Raw genomic sequence first — 27,679 nt, 5'->3', positions numbered from 1 at the left:
CCGAGTGAACTAATAATCCGTGAAATTTCAATTACAAGTCAAAAATTATGCCGCCCCCGCTCCGTCTTTACCTCACCTGTCTCCCTCTCTCCTCTTAGCCATCTCTCTCTCTCTCTCTCTCTCTCTCTTTTAGCCAAGTTGTAATCATTGAGAGCTTTTTTGTTGTGCTGGAAACACTTGGTTACTACACATTTTCGCCGACTGTTTGCAGAGTTTTCCAGTTTCGGTGGGGTTTTCCTTTCTTTTCCGGAGGAGGGGGCCTGGAAAAAGCTCTCTCCCCGCTTCTCCCGCTCTTTCTCTCTTCGGCGGCATCTCCCCAGAGAAACTGGCGCTCTTCGCACGCAATTTTTGGCTCTGCTCGTCTATTTGGCTACTTTGCATGGCTTTTGCTCCGCGGAAGAAAGCCAAATCTCTCGAAAGGCGAAAGAGAGAGTGGTGGTGCGGTGGTGCAGGTGGTGCTGGAGGCGCGGGTGGCTCCGCCGGTCCGGTCTCTTTGGCTGGCTGGCGGCGGGTTCAGTTGGTTCAGTTGGATTCCGACTGCCCGACGAGCCAGTCTCTCCCGCTTTTCTCGCCGCGTCGGTCGGTCTTTTCTCGGTCCGCATCTCCGTTTTCCCAGTGTACCAGTGCCTCGAGTGCCTCGAAAATATTGTCAAAAAATAGAAGCAAGAGGCCATACAAGTAATAAATAAAAACCAGCCAAGAAAGGCCAACCGTGAAAATATACACGCGAATTCCTGGCGTCAACTGTCGGCGACAGCGGCATTTTCCAGCACAATGTTGCTCCTCTGCATTCGGCGATTTTAGGTTCGTTGGGTGTCTTTGCCATTTTCCTATTTTGAATATTAAAAGCCAAGTGCGAGGACGGACATCAATAGCAATGACGCTGACAGTTTTCGCTGCCCCCCCGTCGCCACTTTTCCCCGGGTTTTCCTTTGCCAGCGATTAAGACCAGTCAAAGTTGTTGCCCGTTGCCTGGCTACGTTTACAAGCCAAGAGTCGAGAGATGCCATGCATTATACATAAGCTCTAGTGAGAGGCTTGCACCGGGAAAAATAACTAACCGTTTCACAGGTTTTCAAAATAAATAGTGCATTGGAACTGTCGATCTCCCAACCAAAATTCAATGGCATTTAGAAAACTAGTGTGTAGCCCTGAAATCCGAAATATTAAACAGCCTTTTGGAATCAATTTTCATTTATTTTTCAACCTTTTTTATATCAGTTAAAAATACCCTTTTAATAAAATCATAACATATCATAACATTAGCATAATTGTTTCATGAAATGATTTTCCTCGTAAAATCCTATAGGTTTTTTCCTGCATTTTGTAAGTGCTTTCTCTGTTCTGTACAAACCTATGAATTCTGACTTTTATGTTTTTGGTTGTACAGTCAAAAAGTATAGAATTTAAAATTTTTCAACGTGTGGAAGGAAATGCGAGAAAAGTTGGTCAAAGGGGCAGGGAATTGGTTAGAGTGGCGAAACCAAGCGAGAAATGAGTAAAGTGCTAGTGGCTGCTGGTCTCCAACTAGATTAACTCTGAGCCGAGCTTTTATTTTTTGAATCTGTATTATTAGCCGGGCACTTGGCGCCTCCAACTGGCCGCAATCAGAGTTTTCCCCCCTGGAAACTGGACACTTCTGCAGCTAACGCTTCGATGGCACACTCGTTATATATTAATGACAATTTCCCTGACAAATATTGAATCGATTGTAATGGTTTCTGGCAATGGTAATTGTAACTCGATGCGGTTAGTTAAGGGGTATCTGAATAATTGCGGTGGGCTTTGGTTTACCGGTTGATCAAGCGGAAATGTGAAACAGGTCGTATTCGGATTAGCCCGGATTAATTGAAATACTGGGAGGGTAGATGTGGTGTCATGTCTCCGTAGAAGCCTATCTTGTCTTAATTTATTTGCATTTATATTTAACAAAATATATTAAGATTATCTCTCAACTTGCAATAAATGCAACCGTTGCACTTGATTTCAAATTCAGAGATACGCATGAATTATTCCATTCACAGTAGAAAATGAACAATTAGTTGGAAAGTGTTTAAAACGAACTTTCTTTATCAACTAATCCAAACTAAAACATTCAAATGCATGCATAATTTTATCACGAAAAAGTTTTGGGGACTTAATAATACTCACTTTGGTGGCAGAAAATTGCATTCTTTTTCAAGCAACTTAAATTAACAAACTTTGACTTTATCAACAATGTGTGGAATACCAAAATAAATGAATGCATTTATGAATAGCCAAAACAAGCTCCCAAATTGAGGGGCAGCTCCAATACAGAACAATATAAAGAATAGAAATTTGTTGAGAACAATGACGATTATTTTTAGACTTTTCCGATCAAATGTTTTCCAATTTTGGCGAACAATGAAAGCCAAAAACGGTAGAAAAGCCAGAGATTTTGCAGTGTGTTCGCGAAATACCTAAAGAGAATTAACATCAAAGTTTACCCAACACGAAGAGTGACAATCTGACAATTACGCGACAACCCAACTAGAACCGCTGATACCGAATAAATGGCCAGAAACTTTATCCCAGCCCGAGTGGAAAGCGGGGAAAAACCCGCCGGAGTTGCTTCAGTTTCCGTGGCATACTTTTAGGCAAGCGCCGCCAAGGGGAAGAGCTGCGGTGGAAAGTGCTGGGAAAACGGCGGGCAGGAATGGCGGAAAATCAAGGTATCCAGCCGGTCGAGCCAACGTTTAGCGCAGTTCTTTGGTTAATTTTTTATGTGATTACCCAGCAGGCAGCTGGCAGGCGGCAGACTGTAATTGCATTTTAATATTGATGATATATTGATGCCGCGCCGTTCCGCGCCGGTCGAACTGGATGGATGTGTGTTCACTTCATTTATGAAATTTACATTTATTTCATTTAGTGACAGGCCACCTTTTCGGTTTTGATTAAAGCGATTCGCGGGTCACGAGCTGCCCTCATTTGAATATTTTGATTTCGCGACTCGCATTTGGCGTTCCGGCGCCGAATGCCGAATACTGAATGCTGAATGCTGGATGTTGACAGTAGCCGTCAGCTGGGAAAACAAGCAAAAGGTGAGCAGCGGTGGAAAGCGAGTGTTTGTCGAAAATCAATTGAACGGTTAAGTGCCAGGACACTTCACGCCGAATTTTCTACTCGCCCGCGCTGCACACTCAAAAAAACTCCCTGCTACTTGGGTATTTATCTCCTGTCTTTGGGTTAAAACCTTGTTTACAATTTATGAAGGCATCGTACAGGTAATAATCAAACCCACAACTTTTCTTGTTTTCCCAACTTGATAAGCCCTTCTGGTTCCTTTCTCGTAGTGAGCATTCCATTTCCATTTACAATATTAAATTTGTGTCGAAGGAGTCGTGACAGGACAGAACTCGTCCTGTCTCCTGCCCTTTTACGTTGTTCGTTTTTCCTGCTGAACTCCGCACAAATTTTGCTCGCCTCCCCGCCCGCAGACAAATGCATTATTTTTGTTTTTCTCTTTGTTTTTCCCCACTCGAATAACAAGTTCATTCCGAGTCCTGTAAACAATGGATTCCATCACAGCAGAATTCGTATATGTCAATCGAAAGTATTTCATTTCATTTCGTCCTGCTGATACTCCTCAAAAATGTTTCCAACAATTTCGCATTTTATTTTTCGTGTTTAGGTGCGGGAGTGTGGGAAAACCTTTTCCCGTTTGTTTACAATTGGCTTATCTCAGATTTGTCTATGGATTTCGATTACACTGAAATGGATACTTTGTTAGGCTGTGGCAACAGGACATGCCAATTATTTATTGATTAGATAGACATTAAGATTTATCTTTCAAAAGGGCTGCCATAAAACCAAACGAAAAAAAGCAAAAAGGACAAAAGCGTATCAATATCCGGGGATTGACCTGCGAGTCGAGCATTGAAACATTGTTTTTTGGGCCTCGGAAAGTCATCGAGTTGAGAGCCATGACCTTTCTGAAACAATTTCCAATTCGAGGCAATTTGCCGGTCGCCCCGCCTGGGAAAAGTTTTAATTAGATGAAAGTCATCGGCGTAAAGTGTGGATAATTTGCATATTTCAAGAAAATTCACGAAACATTGAATAAGACTCTCGGCTAATTTGGTGACTTTAAAAGTTTTAAATTGTTAAGTGGATGCTAATGAAGACACTGGCTGGGATTTTCTGTTCAATTTCAAGAAGTTTGAAGCGTTCAGCTGATTAACTTTTGTGTATTTATGTATTTGGCTTGACATGATTTTGACTGGGACTTCAAGATTTTATTAATATTTGAGGGACTGTGGCTGAAATTTATGCCAGTAAATCTTTAAATGAAAATTTATTTTGGCTTTTCAAATTTCATTTCAGAGCGCCAACTTATCCCATTCATTACAAGAAAACAAATTGACACTTTCCTTCGTCTTCCCTTTTGGGCCAACCCTCTTAAAACTTATTTCTTTGCTCTTTTCATAACAAGTTTCGAAAAATTCTTTGGCTTTCGACGAGTATTAATTCTCAACTTTCCCTAAACCGCTCAAAGAGCGGGCTCCCTGCAGTGTTTAAACCAATTAGCTTGAATAATTTGCCGGCGTTTGTATCATTTATAACCAGAAAACTTCTTAATCAAGCCGCACAAACCACACAAGGGTCTCCCCGGTTTTCCCCGAATTCCTATTCCCATGCTTTTCCCAGGCGTGCTTAATTGTCCTTCGGTGCGTTTTCTTCGCTCCTCCGGTTTTTGCCCACTCTTCCAGCATTTTTGGGGTTTTGGGTTTAATCCCGAGGAAACTTTGGGTCCAGGGTCTGTGAAGTGCATCTTATCTTAAGCACTTCCCAAAACGCATTGACAGACACTTGATGCTGCGTTTTATTTTCAGTTCCTCCGCTTCGGCCATCGCAGTTTATGGCTTGCAAATCCTTTGTGATTTAGTGGAGTGTCACCCCTTTGGAAATCCCTCTCTCAGCTGTCACATAAACCGATTAAACTTTGAGGAGCTTATGCATTTTGTATCTGTCAGCTATCTCGTATCTGGCAAATGTGCAGCTCTAAGCAGGCTTCCCTGCCACCTCCTCATCCTCCCAAATCGTACATATAAACACACATCGCTGACCATGACTGCAAATTAAAATTAGTCGAACATGGAGACCACTGTAGACAGTGTAATTGTTGCTCTCTTAGACCCCTTTATGATTCCCAAAAAATAATATATTTTACCAGCTTCTGCGTAAAATAATTTTTCAATAAAATGAATTGCTTTAATTTCGTTTCATACATTGCCAGCGGCAAATGATTCTCCTTAAATGGACGCCAATTTGCTGGAACTTCAATCCGTTTGAATGACACTCGTTTCAGATCCTTTTGCTTAAGGTTGTTGCAATTATGCTGCTTTGATGGCTTCTTCCGCTCGGTATTTTTGCAAAACTTTACTCTTCCGCCTCGCAGGACCGCAAATAAACATGCACAACTTTCCCTGCGATTTGTTTATTATTTCTCATTGCTCCTTGAAGCGACTCAACTGATCGCTTTGCTTTTCTTTCTGTTGTTTGAGGAGCAGAATAATTTTAAAGTAGAATAATAAAATAATGGGTATTACACATTCATTGTACAGCTAAAAACTGGAACAAAAGAAGTGAAGAAAGTGGAACAAATGGAAGAAATTCAAAGAAGTTGCTAATGTTGGGGCTTAAATGGAACTTCGTGCGGATAATAGCCTCTGGAATGTTTTTGCCCAAACGAACGAGTTCTTGTGCGAAGACAAAAGCTTATCTTCTAATTGAAAATTATTCATTTGGATATGTAAAAGACGGTCTTTAACGCCGTGAAACAAAAAGCTAAATTTGAACTGGTAAATTAATACAATATATCGTATTTTAGTAAGACTAGCCAACTTCGTTGCTCCATTTCAGCATTTTCACTCAGTCCTCAACAAATTTTCGTGATTATTTTTCCTTGAGCCTGTGTGCCTTTCGCCTAATTTATTATTCAATTAAAGCGGCAAAAAGTAAACTTTAATCGCAGAGCAGTCATCAGCAAAAGGCCCCAAAAGACACTTACATACGTACGGGAACCCACACAGACAAAAGAACAAAATGGGAAAAATAAATATGGAAAATCGTGTGCCAAGAAAATTGCAGCCACATTTTCGATGCTTTTTGTGCTCCTTTTCAATATTCCTCTATGATTTTTCGTTGTTCGTGCCGAAGTTGTTGCAGCTTTTTTGCAATCGATTAAAAGTGCATGTCAAACTGTGCGTGTGCTCACATTTTTTTAATGGGCTGCTAAAAACAACAAAACACCAGCCCGGAGGAAATAATATAAATACAACAACAAGGATGAAAAATAAGCTCGGGCGCATTAACATGAAAATGTGCGATGAAACAGCAGCAGCAGCAGCAACAACAACAACCACAATAACGAGTCGAAAAGCCCAAATGAAAAGCGAAAAAAATTTAAGTGCAGAAAACAAAAAGAAGGAAAAAACAGATGAGAAGAAAAGCGAAAAAATATGACAAAATTTACGAGCATCGCTCGTTCCTCATATTTGTACATACCAGACTCTCGCTATAAGCCTTGTTGGTTGGAACCCCTCCCTAGTTAAACATCCCAACAATGGCAGCCAGAATAATAGCAAACCTCAGGCATACGCGAAATTAGTTCTTCATTTTAAAAATAAAATTTTTGTTTTTAGTAGATATTATTTTTGCATCATTTTAGATCAAGTTTCTTTGAAGGAATAACGATTTTTCGGTCTTATTTTTTTTCTTGTATACATCGCTCCTATTTTGTGCACCTTGCTTGTGTGTCCCGTATGCTCTGCTCCTCTTTTTGCCGGCAACTTTGGTGACGCTTCCTCGTGTGGCTTGTTTTTAGTGCTTTGGCACGTAATGGGGTCGTTCCACAAGCCCGTCCTTCTGCCACTCTAACCACCACCCCCTGCGAAAATTCCCCGCTCGGACCGCCACGCCCTCCTTCTGCCCACAAACGTCTTTTGTGTGGCGCCTGTTGTTGTCGTTGTTGTTGTTGTTATTTTTGTTTTCGTTGTTGTTGTGTTTGCATGCCGCCTGGTTTTCTTTGGGACTCCTCCAAAAACTCATCGCTTGCCACTTGTGTGCCATGTGACGATGATGAGATGAGCGCCGAGTTGAGTTGAGTTTAGCAGGGCTGAGCTACGAGCCGCCAAGCTCCCCAAACTAACTGATACGGATGGGCTGAAAAGCACTCAAAAAAAACGGAGGGTGAATGCTAAAAAATGCAGCTTAAAAATGCTACAAATTTGTAAGGCAGTTGAGCAATAAAATTCCTTCAATGAAGTCGATTTATTGCACAGAATATATTCATATATTCACATATAAAAATTCTTATTTTTTAAATTCATTAACCCTTTAATTATGGCAAGTATTTTCACCTACATTTATCGATATAGTAAATGGATTTTATCACCCATTTTCTGCCATAAAACATTTGCTGTAAGAGTAGTAAGCTCCTCTATTTTTTCTCAGTGCACCTTAGGTGCTGGCTGCCGTTTCCCGCAAACTTCGGCTCCCTCCCATCACCCTGAACTGTCCGCACTTATCACTTGATGATGATGCCAACTTGGAGGAGTCGAGTCTGCTCGCTTGGCTGGCTGGCTGGCTGGCTGACTGGCTGGATGGTTAACTCCGAAGGTCTGGCGGTACTTGCCTCTGTTTGATGTGATCTGAAGGACCGATTAACGGCATTCAAGTGCCTCGAAACGAAGTCCTTTGGCCGACTGCTCCCTACTCCCTACTTCCTGTCCCACTGCTAACTGCTAACTGCTAACTGCTGCTGGCAGATTTGTGGAAACCACGAAAGCAAATTACGTTGACGACGAGCATCATTTTCCACTTTATTGAATTACCCCCAAAAACGGTAAATATGGGGGCAGGACGCCGAGGCAGTAGTCCTTGCCACAACATGTGCCGGATTCTCCGTCCTGTCGCTCCTGTCCGCAGGACAACGACAGATAAACAGAATTTCAATTTAAAATAATTTTATATATTTTCCTTGGCAATTTCTCCGGTGGTTCTGCTGGCTTGGCATAATTTTTTGGGGGGCAATGTCTTTACTTAGCCTTAGACATAAAGAAGTTATCAGCATGGCGTTTATGGCGGAGCTTCAGCCGGCTTCAGGCTTCGTTCTCCGCGCTTCAGGCTCCACGGGGGTGGACTTTTCCCCCCTTCAAAACCGCCTGTCAGCCAGCCAGCAGTGAGTTTTCCCCGATGCCTTTCATTAGCCGAACGACTGTCAGTCGCTTTGTTTAACTTTTTGTTAGCCCGTTTGCCTCTGTGTCTGTTTGTTTTTTTGTCACAATTTTGATGAGCCCAACACCTACACAAAGCTGGGTGCTCCTCTCCTCATTCTTACAGTTCTTACAGGCGCACTTGTATATATATAGATATACATTTGTATATAATCGTACATATATAATGTTATGCGCATTTGAGGCACTTTCGCTAGACACCCAACTAGCAACTTTTGGGGGACAGTGGAAACGATCTGGGGGCTTGGCCAAACTTCGCAAATGTAATCAACGGAGAACAAATAAAGTTGGGTGATTTCATTTGGAATATTAATAAAATTCGGAATGACAGAAGTCCCAAATGGAGGAAATTAAGCTGTTTAGTTTAAATTTTGAATGGCAAAGAGATTCCTATTCACTTAAATCCGAAGTTCTAGATCAACTTTTGCAATTTCTATTCGATTTGAAAGTGGCCTGCCTTTTAATGTTTATTATTAAACTCGCAACAACGAACTGCACTTAAAATTTTTTGTTTTAAGATGGTCGATTTTTCAGTCCCTGTCTATGTCCGAATCCCAAGAATTTACGCATATGTGATCATCCAGGACCTTCTGAATTTTCATTCGATTTCAAAGTGACATATCTCTGAAAGTTTGTAATTGGATTTGAAGAAGAAATGCATTTCCCATTTCAGATGGTCAGTTTTTTAACCCCCGTTCATGTGAAACGTTTTTATAGTTCCCTTATATTAACCCATACCTGAACATCCAGGGCCCATAACTATCACAATATTTTTTAAACGATTTTTTCAACCCGATTCATACCAAATTTCGGATATTTTTCAACGCCTTAGGTGTCGTTTTAAATCAAAATTTTAACAATTGTGGGGCAATTCCGCAGCACATACTTAGGTTGGGGAGCATAATGCCCGCTGTATCCAATATTAAACCTCTGATAAATCGGAGCCACTGTGCCTTGTCAGCCGCATTCCGCTTCCCAGTGGGCGCCATTCAAGCTGCGTGCTTAAAAGAGCATTGCCCGCCGGCATTATGTTTTGTGTCAGCACCAAAGACGAGAGAGGGGTGGAAAGGGGGGAAGGGGAAGGGCGGTGGGGACGGGTGAAAGTGGGTAAACGGCGGCAAATGGGAGCTGCAAGGGGATTGGACGTACATTTGTGGGTTAGCAGGCCTTTCATCCTGGCTGCCCCGCTTTCTGCCTTCGCTCTAAGTTGGCCATGTTGACTGTGTCATTTGCTAATTTAGCACAAACTGTTTGAGTCTACTTGGCCTAGCCACACTGGTTCAACTTGCATTCGCCAAAAGGTCAACAAAGATTGGAGGGGACACATCTCGGACACACACAGCCACGTCCATCGCAAACGAACATTAATTAAGCAGGCCGACGATGGATGGCAAACAGTTAAAAGGATGTCACAAATGGCACAATGCCGGCCAGCCGAATAATGGCGGCGCATTTTCATTCATAATTTGAAAGCTCCTAATGGCTTCTCCACTTCATTCTTCGCACTCAGTTCTCAGTTTCTCCGGGCTTCTGTCACCTAGTATTTTTAGCACAATCGAAATCAATATGTAAAATTCCCTGAAAACTCCCCGACAAGATTGATGAGGTGGCTGGCCGGGGTGGCGTTCCCATTTTTGCGGCTGCCATTGTGCCCGAGGGGCATCTGGGGATTGGGGGACTCGGAGGCAGCTCTATCAAGGCCCTAATGGCGAGATGTCTGGCTCGGATCCAAACTTCATGCCATCGATGAGCTGACAGAGACTAACGCTCGCTCGTCACACACGTTGACACATTGTTAGTCAAACAAAAGATTTCGCATGCTAATTCGATTCCCCGGTCTAACGCAAACACACATCTGGGCTAAGACCCCATTCTTTTTTATTTTGTTTTCGCTTCCTTTTTATTTCGGGATGCCCAGAAGCCAATAATAAAAATGTTTATGTGGGTTTCTGGCCCACGAACTGCCGTGCTACACAGTGGAAAATATATGAAAAGGTTTTATTATTAACTAGTATGTGTGGCCTTAGCTTAAGTTTTAATTAGAGTTCAGAAGCATTATTAAAATTATTGGTTTCTTTTCTTTTGTAACTCGAAAAATTTCATTTTAATTTAGCAGGGGATATTAAAAATATTTCCCAGTAGAGCCCCGACTTAAGCACTGATGCTGATAAAGCAAGCCGCTCGACACAGAAAATTTGTTGCGAACTTCTCTCCGGCAGCCGGAAAGGCTTGTAATTTTCATTGTTTTTAGGCCGGGCCGAAACGAGATGAGACGACGCTTGACTTCCGCCTCGAGTTCATCCCTTCTCCTCTCCGCTCTCCACTCTCCGCTTTCCCCTTTCCACGCGAGATGTACGGAAGTGTCGTTTTTCAGCTAAGAAGGGCTTAACTTTCTCCCTTATGATGCGGCATGCGGCATGCGGATGCGGCTCACGCCTGCCACGTTGTGGCAGCCACAATCAGAAGCGCCGCACCGCAATTTCCGCACGGCTCCCGATTTTTGCTGTGGTTAATTTTTGGGCTCTCCGCAAGGTTCGCATTAAAAATGTATATCGAGAATAATATTAATTTTAATGTCTGGCTGACGCTGACGGCAACCTAATTATGCCCGTAATGGGATTTTTGAGTTGGGTTCACAGCTCGTTGGACACTTGCTCCGATAAGGATGAACCCTCCTAACCCGATTATCTTGGGGCCACCGCTCAAAATTGGCTTATTGGGGACACATTCTAATGCCGTGTTCGGTTCAATTCGTAATTCGGCTGAAAACATAAATCCATTAGCCGACACTGCAGAGCACTTGGCCATAAAGTATGCGCAAAGTTCCAGACAGAGCAAGAAATGGTCAGCTGAAAAGTTTCCTCCTCCTTATTGCTGAAGAGGTCTGCAGCTAAATGAAAAAGTATTAATATATCCCTTTGCCCCCGGCTGCATGGCAAATGATTTTGCCCTGGGGAATGCCGAAATTTCTTCGCAAACACACAGCCACACAAAGGAGGCGGCACCTATACACACACACACACGTTCTGTGTATCCCTGAAGGAGCAAAAAAGACATCAAAATTCGTACCCTTTTCTGGCAAGGCGGCCAAATAAAAGTTGTAGTGCATATGCCAAAGGAAATGGAAAGAAGTCGGGTCAGTGTGTTCCGGCGAACAGTTTCGATACATTTCACAAAATTCTCTGGCCGAAAAGAAACTTGTTTGAGTCGAAAAATAGGACGTCTTCCCTTCACTACACTTGTAAACATCTCAGTATTGTCGCTTGTCCGAAAAGTTTAAATTGTTTAGAACGACACGCTATTCTGCCTTACTAAACTTATAAACTGAGCGAACTGTAAGTATCCAGATTTCAGCAGATCTTGCTCGCTTGTAAAGCTAGGAATTAAGCGCACGTGACTTCTAATCCCAGTTGGATAGCACTTAATTTTAAACATCCAGCTTTAACAACCGCATAAGCTCTTGACGGAACTCCTGCTGTTCTGGCCAGAAGAAGAAACTGTAATTGGAACATGGCCGCCGCAAAGCTGGCTTCGTTTTATTATCTTCGCTTCTCGCCGCGCGCGTTTTATTTATTTTTGGTTTTTTTAGGGGTGCTGATGGTGTTTATGTTGTTGCCACTGAATGTTACTGCTGCTGTTCGCATATTGTCGTGTGTTTATTACAATGCAAAGTGCAGAAAAAAAGCAAACTAAATGCGAAACCCCGAGGCAATATGATACCCATTATCCGCCAGTTGGGGGCGACAAACTCGAACCGCGTTGAAAAACGTTAGCGGGAAAGTTTATATAAATTTTATGTGGCCAAGCCATCGTCCTTTCCCTCTTCTTTTTTTCATTTTTTTTTTTTTTTTTTTGCCTTTTTGTTGCGGCTCGCTGGTGCTGGCGCATATGTTTAATCAGCAAAGTAAACCGACCCCAGAATGACCCGGCATCCAGTTAAATCTCACCTTCTCGCCGCCCACTCTGCCACGTCCCCTGCAAATAAAAGTTGGCCTTTTTTTGACACAACCGCACAGACAGCAGCATTTTTTGGTCTCAAGCGGGTGGTTACAGTGCGTTTAAATAGGGTAAAAGCGTTTCAAATATTTTTGTATTTTTGTATCTTGTTAAAAACCAAATTCCTAATGAACGAAAAACATTTTATTTTCGCCTAAAACAAGACAACTGTAGCTCAATATGCAAATGAGTTGGTCAAAATACCGAAACATATTCGTATCATTGCAAATGAAATTTACAATTTAAATTGAATGCAGATCCGCAAAGGCCGTGCGTATATATCAAATCGTTTCACTCTTTAATTAATGCTAGATGAGTTCGGTTTCAGTTGATTTAATTTATTCCATAATAATTTGATGCTGAACAATACTCATTATTTAAACATCGAATCGGTTATTAAAGCCAGCAGTGATCATCATCATTTAGCAACTGCTTTGAGGTCACCCTATTTATTTATTTTATTTGATCCGGTTAGGAAATAGTAATTAATCAAACCGCTGCGACTTTATTAAATGTTAATTCATAAAACAGTGGTGTCACTGTCTGTCAGCCGTCATACTGTGCTGAAACGGACTGCATAATTTTGACTGCAGCATAATGTTGGGAAAGTCAACGACCAGTTAAGTCAACACTTCGCCTGCCGGGGCAAAAAGTCTATATCGAAATCGGGCCATCATCGCCGGCACTCTCGCATTTTAATATTGCATTTTAAAGAACATAAAACTGCTGGCAGCCGAGTCATATTTGTGTCCATGTGCCACAAGGATATTTAAGGATTTTATTGCAACGCACCATTGAAGCAACAAAGGAAAGCCCGAAAAGCTGTGAAAAGTCCGACAACCCGCAAAGATAAAGAAAAGTGTGAAAATATTTCTTTCTTTTGAGCCTTTGTACACAGGGAAAAATAAGGTTGTTATTTAATAAAAAAAATGAATTATGTTGAATTTATAATATCAGTTATAATAAGTTTTCGGGGATGTTAAAGTAAAATAAATTCAATTCAATACGAATCCTTGGTTCGTAAGATTTTGGTATTGAACTTTATAGACCCTCTAGGTTTTTTGTGTAGCCACACGTTCCGGCGGATAACATAGGATATCGCGATGCATAGCCTGTTTGCTCTTTGCTACAATGTTGTTAAATTTTATGTTTCCACAGGTAATAGTCGATGCGCTTTTCCAAGGAAACCCAACCCAAACTTACAGCCCACCGCCCACCTGCTGAGCTCCATTGCAGCGGGGTTTTGATTGATGTTGCTCCTTTTCCCGGCTTCCTTTCCTCGGGTACGCTTCCGCTTTTCCTACAATCAATTTAAATGCGCCTCTGTGCATTGTGAGGCGGAATGCGAGTGCTCGTTGGCCAAATCGCTGGGTGTGCAGCCATAAAACTGGATAACTGGGCCATATGCTGCTGCACAAACTTTTCCCGATGCAAAATGATGCAAGTTTCCCTTTCGGTGCTTTTGTTTTCCAACTCCCCCATCGCTCGCTTGTTTCTCTCCAGATCATTTATCATTTTTATAGCCCCTGAATGGGACATTGGACTAATCTAAATGATACCATCGCTCCTTAATGGAGAAATAGTCAAACGATAAAGACATAAATCAATCAAGTTTTCGGGAGATTCAAGAGACGTGAGCACTTGGTGTTTTCCTTCGGCTTCTTGAAGTTGCCAGGCGAAACAAAGATTCCAGAGTCATTTTGGCTGGGAGCAAAAAGTTTGATTTGTGGAGATCGTGGAGTCTTCGGGGAAGTGGAGTTCAGGAGCTTGTATATCTGTTCAAGCTTCCGGAAACAGTCATTTTCTCACTTCACTTTGTTTTTGTGCGATTACTTGCACCCATGTTGAAGTTTATTTAACAAATACATATACTATCTACAAAAGAGCATTTTAATCCAATCAACAAATGCTGTGATAATATCTGTGTTATAAATGATTGTCCAATTCAAATATAGAAGTACTAAGTCCCAAGTGGGCTACTTAAGTGGTGGTGTTTCACGCTTGTTTTCAAATGTTATTGGCGAATAAATATTCTATAGCAAATTCGAACATTTAGACATCATTTTCCGCATTTGCTGACATTGATAAGGGTCCTCGACGAACAAAGCTGACCAAACACTAATGTGTTTGCCATGCCCTTCCAATAAACACACATCACTCCAACTATGTGCTGTGTAATGGCGCTTTAACGAGTTTTTAAAATATTTTACAGGCGAACCTATATTGCGTACACATCGCCTGGCCTCTAAACAAACATAAAAATGTGTAACATTGCTCCGCAGAGCTGCGAATTCCTGAAAATGGGAGGCTTCCTTGAGCAATTTACAGTTCATTTCCATGGAGGATATTAAATAATTTAGAGAATGCAAATAAAATATTATGGCGCATAAATGTGTTATACGAAGTGCCAGTCGCAATTTGCCCTAATTCTTCTGCCACAGTGACCGCAAAGTTTGCGCCCCCAAGTTCTGTGTGCCACGCCCCCCGACGCACCCCCCGCCCACTTGGCGAGCATGGCTGGCAGGCAATTGAAATACACGCAATTGAACAACAAATTGAATTATGCATTGCATATGCTCCTTGTTTGTATGCTGGTGTAGAGTAAACAAATTGATTTTGATTTGATTTATTTATCGACTCCCGTCGGTTCCCTCTTATTTTTTGCACATCCCCACACTCAATTTTTATCTCTTTATCGGTTGTCTGAATTTTAGAAACACTGAAAAATAAGTTTTGAAAGCATATGGAACATTTTTTCCTCCTAGAATGTGGAAAAAGTTTAGGAATGAGATTTAATTTGCAAAAATTGAGTTCCCCAGCTGGTGTTTTCTTTTTTCAAAGCTGAATACATTCACATACAGTACATTTGGTTATTTTATTTTCTTTCAGTGGCGGCACAAAGTTTTTCGCTTGGCTGGCAAACGTTAGAGATGGCCCCAAATGGATTCAGTCGGACATCGGCGGCGGCAGCTGCCTAGGAATCCTGGAGAGCTGGGAGCTGGGAGCCGGGACCAAAACCGAAACCTCAAGCCCCACTCCGCATCCGAAAACAAAAAGAAAAACAAAACTGAAACCAAAACCGAATACGAATACGAAACCGAGAACCCTGACTCGAAAATAATGCGCTGCAGCAGCGGACATCATTGAAGTTGACAACACTTCGGCCGCAAAGTTGAGAGGACAGGGTTAAAGGAATTCTCGGGGATCCGGAGGAGAACAATGGTCATCCAGTGCACATGTGATTGCAACTGCAGTGATAGTAGAGACAACCGGAGCATCATATCCTGCCTGCTGCCGGGTCGCAGTCAGCCGCACAAGCAGGGCTCCTCCTCCTTCGGCGGCGATGATATTATGGAGCAGAGGACCCCCTACTACCGCCGGCTATCGAATACCTCATCGGCGCTCTACGGCAGCTGTCCCCAGTTGTTGCCCAGTGGCTCCGCTAGCCAGCCCCACCACTCCTGGCTGAGGGTGCCCAAGAATCCGCAGGAGAATCCGCACGGGAATCCCCCGAGAACCCGCGACAGTACTCGAGTCTGGTGCGGCCCAAGCAACGCAGTCCCGTGCTGTGCAACAAATGCGCGCTGTGACGAAGATACAACCTGAGCTGTGAACACCCCAAGCAGATCCCGGCCAGCGGGAAGCCGGTCGGCAGCGCCGCTGACCCACGCAAGCCGGACGAGAACGAGAACGAGGACGAGGAGACCCACACCCACACCACCCAGCGGTACTTGTGCCACGAGTGCCGCTTCAACAACCAGCCACTCGCCTGGTGGGTCTCATGTCCGCGGCTCTCCTACTTGCCCACTGAGCAGGCGACGATGCAGTCCGCGGCCACGCCCACCCGACACTGTCACGGTGGCGGAGGGGGAGGAGGGGTGGCTTCCAACCCTGCCCCTCAAACCACCAGCACGCCACCCACTCTGCCCAGATTCCCGAGCAAACGGCACTGTGACAATTTTGGCAGCTACGCCACACTGCCCACCATTGAGCAGCAAATGCCCATGATGCCCCACTGCAGTCGACACGGCGGTGGTGGCGGTCACGTGGGTGGTGCCGTAGTGGGCGGCGTAATGCCCGCCCCGCCGCCGCCCCGCTACGCAAATCCCAATTTGAATGGCTGCTGCTACATGTACAACCCCGTGCCACCCCACCAAAGCCACCAGAGCCACCTTCCGCACGGCCAGCACCACCCGCAGCACCACCAGCTGCCGCCCCAGCACCTCCCACAGCACCACCCCGCCCAGTTCGCGCCGCAGTACTGCCTGTGCGATAATTGGTACCACCAGCCACCGCCGCCGCAGCAACAGCACCACCAGCAGAGGGCCAAGAACCTGGTGGCCAACGGGGGCTGCTATTTCGGTAAGTACTCCTCCAGTGGAGAACCTGAGAGCGGGAGCCATAAATTAGCTTTTAAATGAAGGAGAGGGAAATCCACCCACTGCGGTGGAAATTTATTTGGTGGACAGCCAAAGAAGTATTTTAAAGAACTCCTAAAAAGCGGTGAAGAAATACTAAGATTTGTAATTTACACACTCTGTTTTTTTTTTTGGAGGGGAAACATCCCCTTTGAGTTTTTGTGGCGAGCCAGGCAATTTGCGCCATCATTTAATCATCTCGCAATTGCCTTTCAATGTTTAGGCTACGAGGCGAACCACCATCCCACTCTGCATGCCACGCCCCCTCATCCCAGCCACATCACCGACGAGGAGGACTCCGCCTTTCCGGGACTCGCCGATCGGGAGTTCCACCTCCTGCACCGGAACATTCCGGCTCTGCGACGAACCGGAGTGGACACCACACGCATTAGACAGGTGAGAAATGCACAAAAAGTACAACCGCCCCCCGCTCACACAGTGCCTGTCAAACTGTAATTGCCGAACCTTTGTCATGGCACTTTTCATACACAGTGAAAAAACAGAACATTGGCAGTCACGTATTCGGTAGTTAATTAATTAATTAGTAGATGCTGGATAAAAAAAAAACATTTTCTAGTAGCTTATTCCATTTGTAGCTGCAACGTAAAATAATTTATGAGATTATTCCTCCATAAAAGATACTTTCTTTTTGCACTTGCAGTACTTTTATCCCGACGGCGGCTGGGGCTGGATCATCTGCGGCGTGTCCTTTCTGGTCCACATCCTGACCACCGGACTGCAGCTCAGCTACGGCCTTTTGTGGTTCTACGCCGTACAGTATTTGCATAATACCAGTGGCATAGGTGAGTACAGAGGAGGAGTTGAGGGGGTCCTTTGGCCAGCTCCTTAGCAGGAATGTGTAATCAGAGTCATCGCAGCCCGTTGTTATCTCTCTGCCTCTGCCATTTTCCGGTCTTCCTGTTTTCCTACACATTTGCGGTGTTTTCTGCTCTGCCCCCCGTCGTGGAGCAATCAAAATGTTTGTCACTCTGTACAAATGTTTGTGAATAATGCATGTTTGTAGGTGTGGCCTCCTGCATAAATTTCATTTGCACTCGACAGTGCGGACATAATTTGAGAATAGTGTGAATATTGTGTATTGTCAAAAGTGTTTACCAGCTAGAGCCAGCCATAAATCGCAAAAATAAAGTGTTAATGTTCTGCCAGCGGGGAGTTAGTATTTGGCCCAAATTGCCATGTGGGCATATTTCGTGCCTAAAACAATATTTTCTTTCCAATTAATTGGCTACGCTTTATTTATGGTGGACGAGGTTAAATATTGTTTTGGATTATTGTAAATCGATGCTGCGATACCGCAAGATACATTACAATAAAATATTGCGTTATTTGGGTGTTAATAATTTTACTTCACATAGATTAAAGTGATTTCTAATAGCAGCACTTCGATAAAGTAATTAGTATATAAATGATACACTAAACATTTTGTTACGAAAGGTGTTTAATTGTGACCGTAAATTTAAACAGGAACTGGCTATTCAGTCGTAATAAATTAGTAATTTAGTTATGATTTACTTGGATCCAAGCACGTGTAAACTATTGAATGCCATTAGGTTAGTGCGTCTAATTGATTTATGATACGAATTTAAGCTTGAGCAAGCCCTTTAAAGTGCCGCTTAAACACGAACCCCAAACTCTATAATTTGAAATCCTAACACCATTACGACCTTCGTCAAGTTGACTTTGACGCCTCACTACCTCACTACCTCATCACTCAAGGCTTAATTCCTCCTTACAGAACTGCTGGGCGCTCTGAGCTGGTCAGTTTCCATGGTGGCCACCTCGTTTGTGGTGTCCCTCTGCCGAAAGCGCTCCATCCGCCTCCTGTCCATCGTGGGCGGCCTGGTGATGCCCCTGGGCATACTGTTCACCTCATTTGCCACGGAGTTTGGCCAGGTTGTTTTCAGTTATGGTGCGTATATAAATAAATAACCTGCCAGCTGCCAGTCAGTCGGCACCGGAAGTTGCTTATCATTCGCACCCGAGCACTGCACAAAAAATGTTACTATTTTTGATTAGAAAAATCAAGTTATCATTTCTAAATAAAACATTCTAATACATTTATACTACACAAATGTTATACAATTACAATAATATCTCATCTAACATTTAATATGATATTGTTCTACTATTTGATAATACCCCAATATTTTCCCTCGGTGTACCAAATTTCAAACCCCATTCCCAGGCATCGTCTTCGGGGTCGGAGTCGCCATGGTGCGGGAGGCGTCCACCGTGATGCTGGGCAATTACTTTAAGCGGCGCCGTCAATTCGTCGAGATGGTGGCCATGTCCGGCGAGGGAGTGGGCATCGCTTTGTTCTCGGTCATCCTGAAGGAGGGCGTGGGCAAGGCCGGCTGGCGCCTGGGCCTCCAGATCGTGGCCGCCCTGACGGCACTCAGCTTCTTCATGGGCCTAATGTACCGGCCCGCCTCGCTATACCATCCCCAGCGCCGGGCCATCCAGCACCTCAAAAATCAGCGCAAAAAGGTGAGCTCTCAAATTTTGGTTGGCCATAGTTTGGGTTTTAATTTGCGACCACCTGCTCTCAGATGCGGGAGAAGAAGCCCATCCTCAGCCAGGAGGTGGACAGCACGCCGAGGTACTTCTTCCTGGACATATCATCTCTGAAGTCGGTCACTGTGAAAATCCTGCTGATGACGTCCAGCGTGGCCTCCTTCGGCATCTACACTCCCATGTTCCTAATGGCAAGTGCTTTTCCTCATTAATCTTACTTATGTGGCTGCATTATCTTGTTGCTTTCTATTAACTTGAAAGCATTTTTAACATTTTATACGATAATTAGGAACCTTACCTGGTGCACAGTTTATATGCCTTCTATATTTTATTGCTCATATTTTCTTGATAGGCTCTCAATGCCGCCGAGCAGGGCTCCGATGTGCAGGAGTTGGTGCTGCTGCAAACCTTCCTGGGAATTTCGATGGCCTTGGGAGTGGTAATAGCTGGGGCTTTGCTGAGGAGGTGTTTTGTGATTAGGCACTTTGTGATCAACACAAAGATTGTAACTCAGGTGGGTCGGATTCTCTTTGGATTCCAGAGAATTGTTCATTACTTTCCTGCAATCCCCAGCTGTTCATATCGATTGTGGCCCTGGCCATCCTGTTCCTGTCCTTCGTCATGGGCTACACGGGCCTCTGCATCCTGAGCTGGTTGTACGGAATCGGACTGGGAGGCTTCCAGTACTCCCTGAAAATTCTGGCCCTCGAACGCATCAAGCTGAAACACTTTTCGAAGGCTTGGGGTGAGTAATCGGTTCATGAGCATTTAAATTATTGATTCGAGTGGCGTGTGGCGTTGCAGGATTCATTCGCGGGGTGGAGTCAGTTCCTGTGCTGATAAGCGTGCCACTCACCTCGTTTCTGAACGATTACTCGCTCAAATACGGACGGGCGGGCTATTACATATGCTCCGCGGCGGCAGCCATCTCGGGAATTATAATATTCTTCATAAGTGAGCCCCAGCAGCAGCATCATCAGCAGCAGCAGCAGCAGCAGCAGTTGCACCACCACTACCAGCAGAGGAATGGCCACCTGCCCACCCCCATCCTGGTGCGGCACTCCTCCGCCCGCCAGCACCGTCCCCACCTGCCGATGGACTACGGCTACGGGGAGTACCCCGCCCCCGACCTGCTCAGTCGGAGCTGCATTAGTCTCAATCAAATGGATCCCTATCTGCAGACCAGCTTCTGCCAAAGGCACATGTTGCAGCAGCAGCAGCAACAACAGCAGCAGCAGCAGCAGCAACAGCACTCCCACCTGCAGCAGCTGGCCTGCCACAATCTCGATTTGCAGCAGCATCAGGTAATGTCACACTTCGAGAAAAGAAACATTCAATTATATGGTAAAACATTTAAATCTTTCTGGTGCCATTATCCTTATTTTATGAATCATGTTCTCTGCACTATTTTAATTTTCCCAAGCTTAACAGTTCCATAAATCACACAAATATATTTTACTATTTCTCATATAACAAAATCAAATGCCTTTTTTAACGTGCAGGTGCGTGGAGCCTACCAACTCGGTCAGGGGAGCATCGGCGCCAGGATGGGGAAGCGTCTGCAGCGCAGCCTGTCCTTCATCCAGCAGCACAGCAACTGCTGCGACGGCCAGATGTACTGCAGTTGGCACAGCACCTACGAGCTGGGCTGCCACAAGGGCAACAAGTGAGTATCCCGGCGCGGCGGAGGCGCCTCCCAATCGCCCCGCAGTGCCCCTTTGCAGCAGCTGAATGGCAAATCAAAGTTCAGCTGGAAATTGCCTGACATTTTCACAAGTTAAGTAGCTATCGACAGCTTACATAGAATGAATGGGTAAATGTCAAAGGGATTACAATTGCGCAGGGAAATATTAAAACGCAGCTAGTGATAGCAAACACATTTTCCAGAGGTAAATTGCTTCGGCATTAAACGCAGTTTTAAAGCGGCAAACGCTTTTGCCACAGTAATTGATTCGGACCGTTTGGATGTTCACAAGTCAGCGAGCAATTACAGAAACTATCAGGGATTTATATGTATACGATAGCACTTTTTGATGTGACTTTACAGTTCAGCGTGTTGTAATCCAATTTAAAGAAATTTAACTGTGGCTTACAACTTCCCCTAATAAACAAACCACTGTCGGTTAATAGGTTTTAAAATTGAGTGGCCAGCCCGGAAGCCAACATGCCAATTGAATCAAAAACCAATTAGGAGATTTCCGGCAGAGCCAAACAATCAATGGCAATCACTGGCCAGAAGCCCTAGAAAGACAATCGGTTCGCTGGCAGGGAGTTTTGGCTTCTTCGTTGTTCATGCTGGCCACAAAATCGCCAATTTGCCACTTTGGAAATTGCGATGTCGGCCCGAGAAGCTCGTACCAATTCTCCGCACGCTTCGCAACCGTGTTGACACTCCGGCTAAACCATCGAAATATACTTCCCCTCTTGCAGGAACCCGGGACCGGCGGACCGCCAGCCATTGATGTGCACCTGCAGCAGCCCGAGTCGGAACATGGTCACCTGCGGACCGCCCGGGCCGCCCAGCTCCACCCGCAGTCGCAGTGTTCCGGAGGGCCTGTCCACGATGTCGCAGCAGTGCAACTGCCGGCAGGGCCACGGCGCTTTTCCGGCGCCCACGCGGGAGTTCATCTACGTGCCGCACGCCTACGCCTCCCTGCAGAGGACTCCCCTCCGCCGCAGCCAGGGCGCCCAGCCGGGTGGCTCCCAGCCGGGGGGAACGCTGCGGGGGGCAACCCGCAGTGCCGCCTAAAGCGCTCCCAATCCCTTTGTCGACCCGCTGCCGTGCAGTTCGTGGAGCAAATCACCACGTCCGTATAAGAAAATGGCACGTACACTCGGAGAAAAGTGGGAGGAAGGCAGAGCAGAGAAAACTCATTTAATTTCATCATAGCCACATAGAATTATACAGACTTAAAGGGTCTCTTGAATTGAAAACATTCATTATCTGGTTTTATATGCAACTCTTCCTTCCACTTTCTCCAAGTGTACAACCAACAGAAAAAAAGCAATGAAAATCAAGAGGCCCCCGCAACAATTGGGTCCTATAAAACCTATATTTTGGTATTACGGTCCCACCCACACACACTCACACTCACTCACGCACACTAACACACACGACTACGTGAACCGCATGCACAATTTGCCAGATCTCTTCTAGTCTTTTGTAGTAGCTCTCTTAGAAACGTAAACTTAAAACTCCAACCGAATGAAGTCGAAAGTGTAACTGAAATCCCACGACGCCGAAACAAAAGCGAAACCCGATGAATTTTTCACACAGATCCACATTTAACTTTTACACACGCATGCACTAAGCTAGGACGAAGATTTTACTCATTAGCATATTAATATATTATAGAGATTACGGACAGACGGAAAAGCTTTATCTATGTCTCAAGAAAAAGTGCTCAGCTTGTGGCCAGTGCATAAATATTAACGAGGTAACTCAATCGAGCGGAGAACAAGCCGAGAGGAAAACGATATGGAAATGGAAATGAAAAACAAGTAAACTTCTTAAATGGTCCATTTTATAAACGTGCATACAATTTAACCACCGAAACCGACAACCGATTACCGATTACCAATATATATACAAGCGAGTATGTCTACATGCAGATGAAGTCGATCCAATTAAATGACACTTTTCCCCGAGGACAAGACTGTCCTGAGTGCCGAGTTTTCCGTGTCGGCCGAGTACTTTATTTTTCAATAACAACTATATATTGCATAATTGAGAGGCGTTTAACGGCGGACAGCAGAAGGAAGCCAAACAAACGGCAGTGCAAATGAAAATTACTTTCGCCTTACTTTCCAATCGAAATAAGGCATATGAAGCAATAATTATTGCCATTATGAGAGCCGTAATTAATTGAAGCCGGCATGGACAGGACTCAATTTCAGCCGAATAAAAGCATTTTGGTTGGGGAGTAATGGCTGCCTGTAGTTTTTGAAGTGCTGAACTGAAAAGCTCCTGCTGAAAGTAATTTTACACCGTGTATTTTGTATTTTGAATGGTACGAAACTAAGCTTTCAGCACTCTTTAATCTACCGGGAGCACCTACTCCCATTTCAATTTATTTGAAAGGCGAATCTCCGCCTGAAACTAATCCCCAATAAATTGCAAAATCTATGATCTAAATATAAAAAAACTAAAACGAAAACACGCAAAGCCAACTCGTAAAACATTAGTAATTCATTCAAATAACGAGCAGAATTTGTAAAAGAGCCAGGTGCATAATCATCTAAAAAACAAGTTTCATTCCACCAATTAAAAAAGAGTATAATAAAAAGGCAATACAATAAAGACATGATACGCCAAAAAAGAAGAAGGGGCTGGTGTAAAATAAACAGAATAAATAAAATATTTGTACAACTTTAAAGCGGCAAACAAACAGGAAATGACGACACAATAATTCAGGAAAAATCATCAGCACGGGAAAACTTTCATAAAGTGAATATTAAAATAAACTTTTAAACGGATATCGGGAAATAAACAAACGATTAACAAACTTAAACAATATGTTAAAGGAAAGCAAAAAGCAGCAGTCTAACAAAACAGAAAATCAATTACGAACGAATCAAATGGAAATAAAAATATTAAAGACCATTTAAAATCATACGCACTTTTCCCTCTCCTCTTCTTTGTACATACATTTTCATGGAAAAGCTCCATAATGCACGAGTAAATGGACTTGAGTCAAACCAACTGCCATAAAACGCAATATAAACGAATCTATAAAATTCTTAGAGAATTCCTTCGCTCCTTCACGGTCATTAAATTAAATTAGATATAACTTTCGACTCCAACTTCCTTTTCGCCAATTGTATTCAGCGAAAACGAAACACTTAGAATAATCTAATATTAAACCCCCAAGCATATCTATGTGCCAATAAATAAGACGACATACTATTTGCAATTTTGCCGAGATAACAAAGAGAACTAACCAACTTAAGGTACAACTCGTAGCTAAAACAATTTTTATCTGAAGGAATTTAGATACGTGAAATTTTTCAGAGCAGAGCCCAAGCGCAGAAGCCCAGAAACCCAGATTTGTAACTCTTTATCATTAGTAGTTTAGTGTGATAAATGTTAATAAAGAAGCCGTAAACGAAAGCCCTGCCATTCAATTCGATTCAATTTGTGTTTTGACTTTGAGAAACCGCAAAATGTTGGGTAAGTTGAGCAGTTAACCCCGCAACTGGGAAGGATTCGTGTTGGCCACAATGAACTTTTCATTTATTACGTGCTAAAATTTAATAAACAGCTTCGGCTGTTTCGCCGGCACAGTGTGAATGTCGTATTTCATTTATTAATTAATGGCATTAACATAAAGCGTCAATTTGTGCGGGCCAACAGACACACGATCCATAAAGCAGCCAGCCAGCACTCTAAAGCCGGGCGATTAAAAAGTTTACCCTAGCCAAAGTCAAGACCGGCCCTTAATGTTGCATATATTGTGTGCTCATAACCCGGGGCTCCCATTAAGAAACGTGCCTAGACTGTAAACAGTCGTCCGGGGGAATCGGCAGACACTCGGCACATATATCCTATCCAGCACATATCCGGCATACTATATACGTATATATGGAATATGGCATGCGAGGCGGCGTCAATGACATGCTCAATTTTTCATGCATTATGCCGTGCCGCTGGGCCACAGTGCGTATGCTTGATATTTGCCTCGATGCCAAACCGAAGGCGAATTTAAGCCGCCGAAGCTGGGAGTCCGGAATATTTGCGTGGTAAGCGCCCTGCGAGGGCGAGAAACTTCACAGGGCTCAAAGCCGTTGGCCGAAAAGCCATAAGACAATTTGCTGCTAGCTTAATCGCACTGAGAAAATAATCGGTATTGAGTAAAATAAATTTTTATTTTAATTTGAGCTCCACAGAGAGGAGCTCCAGTATTACAATTTGAACCATTATTCTACTTATTTCTGGCAGAAATAGTTATAGCGATCGGCGCAATTGTTAAACCTCTCGTAGCCGTTGTACAAGGAAAGACAGTCTCCTTTCTCCGGATTAAATTCGTTGTACCTCATAAAAAAAACTGAAGTGTCACCATCTGAAGAATCCGTTTTGCTAATGCCCAGCCAATAATCCGTGTTATTTTGAAGTCTCTTACTGACGGAGTCCATCTCCTCCCGGGTATAAAGGGCAGCCAATTCTGCACGGTTTGCTCGACAAGAGGCGATGGCTTCGGTCCAGTTTTTCTTCTCCTGGTAATCGAACAAGAACTGTCTAGTATCGCTGCCTTGAACCGCAGCAAGATGGACTGTCTTGTTAGATTTCATCAGGTCTTTTACCCGAGTTATGAGGCTTGGGAAAGAAGTTGTACGATAACCACCAACGATTGCCACGAAGAATAAAAAAGACGCGAGTTTCAACATTTTGAATTTGAAGAGACAACTGAAATATTGCTGAAGCGTTTTGTGTTTATATACATCTTATAGGATTATCAATACCGGAAAAGTATGACCTTTCTTGCCATTAGCTAGAGATGATAACTAACACAAAAGAAAGCTATCATTACTTTGACCCAAGATAACCCTTAATAATCATATTTAAAAGCTTGTATTAAATATGAAACATTTAAAACTATGTTCGCATAAGTTTCTCGCAGTGTAGGGCCTTCATAGACACCCACACACTCCCATCTTGATTTCGGGGATATGGGGATATAGGGATATGGGCTGAACCCGGGGATGATTGCGATGCCTGCGAAATTGTGGACTCCGGGCAAACACCGTGCAACGGAAACTATCGTCCCTATATTGAGGAAATGGCTGGGCCGTTCGGTCTGAGCACTTCGGGTTACATAACTGATTAAAGATTGGCCTAGCTTATGGGTGGATGTGGCTGTGGATGTACTCGTGCAGATGCGGCAGGAGCGATTGGGTCAGGGCTAACCTCTCGTGTCAACTTGTTGACTAAGCAAAGTCAGCCCCCATGAGTTATGATTTACTCAGCTCTTAGACGAGCAAAACATTGATGAGGGGGAATTGCCATTCAACGCCCCTTGTTCATACAGTGTGGCTGGCAAAAAACTTTATTTAGGTCTCGGCTGCTAAATAATGATTCGATGCTGTCATCTATCAGCGTGAAATAACCTATTGATATTGATAAGGAGTCACTTATGTTCACAAATTCATGAAGTCGTGCAAAGTTCACGTTGGGAACACTGTTGATTTCCAGTTGCTTAACTTTATTTGTCATTTCTTCCATTTCCATAAACTGATTTGTTTTAAAGAGTGCTTAAATTGTATCACAGAAAGGTAAATCAGATTAGGGATTATTGCCGCACTTAAGAACCACAATAAGTTTCACCTTGGACATTTCCTCTTCCGCAAAATGAATCTTCAAACGTTTTATATGTGTCCTAATGCCATAAAGCAGCCCAAACTTCGTGGTTTGCCATGGCTGTTGTAATTTTGTTATGACCTCTGCCCACCCCACTGGTTCCCACCCCGTGAGTATGCCATAGGAAATTTCTGAGTAATTTAGTCGAAATGCTGCAGTGGCAGCTTTGTTTGGCTTTGTTCTTTCATTTTGTGGCAGATATCTCAAGCAAATTAACCTAACTACTCTTAATGCCGGCGCACTGCGTACTGCGCTTCCCTCCCACACACAAAAACCAATTAAATTCTTCCGCAAGGGCATAAAAGCTTCGTTGCTTCGATTAAAGCTTTCCGGAGGGTGATAAGATGGGGAAGCACCGAAAAAGGGAATAATATGCTTCACTTTTCGCTTGAGTAGCCAAAATCTACAAGGAAACCTACATATTTCGCAAAGTTTTGTCCCTAAAGATAAGAACCTAAAATGGGAATTCAAAAAATGGTAATTCCAAGTGAGAAAATACTACTTGTGTTTCAGACCTTCTTCAGTTGCTCCCTATTTGTTGCTGTGTACATTTTGTTAGACATGTTTTTGCCTTAAAGCCAGACATGGAAGCCGTGTGAAGTCAACTTCTGTGGACGCCTCGAACGCGTTGTAAGTGAAATTTAGCCGTTGGCTACGTGACGATGCTGCTGTTGCTGCTGTTCCTGCTCCTTCAGCTTTTTTCGGCCCCTCTGCAGCTCTCCTGTCTCCTGTATGCGGCATGAGGCACAGCGGCATGTCCTGGCCGACTGTCTGCCTTGTTGACACACGTCCTGCTGCCTTTCAGCCAGCTGCCTTCTGCCTGCTAACTGCTGCCTGCTGCCTGCTGCCTTTGAGATGAGCTGTTGTGCGCAAACGCACGCTCTGCCGCGCTGCCTGCTTCCAGGCGCTTCATTGTTGCGCTTTTGCAGTCGCAGAATCCCAGTCTCCCGGAAAAGCGACTCGAAAACCACCCCCTCCCGGCCCACAACGCACCAGATGCCGAACATCTGTTTTATGTTTGCCTCGCTTCCAGCGAAACTCTCTTAGACACACGTGAAAAGCATGAAAAGCGGCGCTCTCTCGGTGCGTCGGAAAATGCGAGCGCTGGCTGAGCT

General features: G+C 43.9%; 1 protein-coding gene across 1 annotated transcript; it reads left to right on the top strand.

Annotated features, from left to right (window-relative positions):
* Window positions 1-541: 541 nt before the first annotated feature.
* LOC108092540 lies at window positions 542-24,339 on the top strand. The gene is given in 15 exon segments (XM_017192168.2): window positions 542-804; window positions 15,147-15,765; window positions 15,768-15,836; window positions 16,026-16,619; window positions 16,899-17,071; window positions 17,337-17,478; window positions 18,432-18,605; window positions 18,882-19,183; window positions 19,246-19,401; window positions 19,563-19,724; window positions 19,784-19,955; window positions 20,015-20,514; window positions 20,713-20,876; window positions 21,641-21,911; window positions 21,914-24,339. Coding segments are annotated over 14 exon segments (3,282 nt in total). The 5' UTR covers window positions 542-804; window positions 15,147-15,476; the 3' UTR covers window positions 22,028-24,339.
* Window positions 24,340-27,679: the final 3,340 nt, after the last annotated feature.

This window comes from Drosophila ficusphila, unplaced genomic scaffold, assembly GCF_018152265.1.
Source record: "Drosophila ficusphila isolate 14025-0441.05 unplaced genomic scaffold, ASM1815226v1 contig_412, whole genome shotgun sequence".
Taxonomy (NCBI): domain Eukaryota; kingdom Metazoa; phylum Arthropoda; class Insecta; order Diptera; family Drosophilidae; genus Drosophila; species Drosophila ficusphila.
This window is presented reverse-complemented; position numbering and strand designations above follow the sequence as displayed.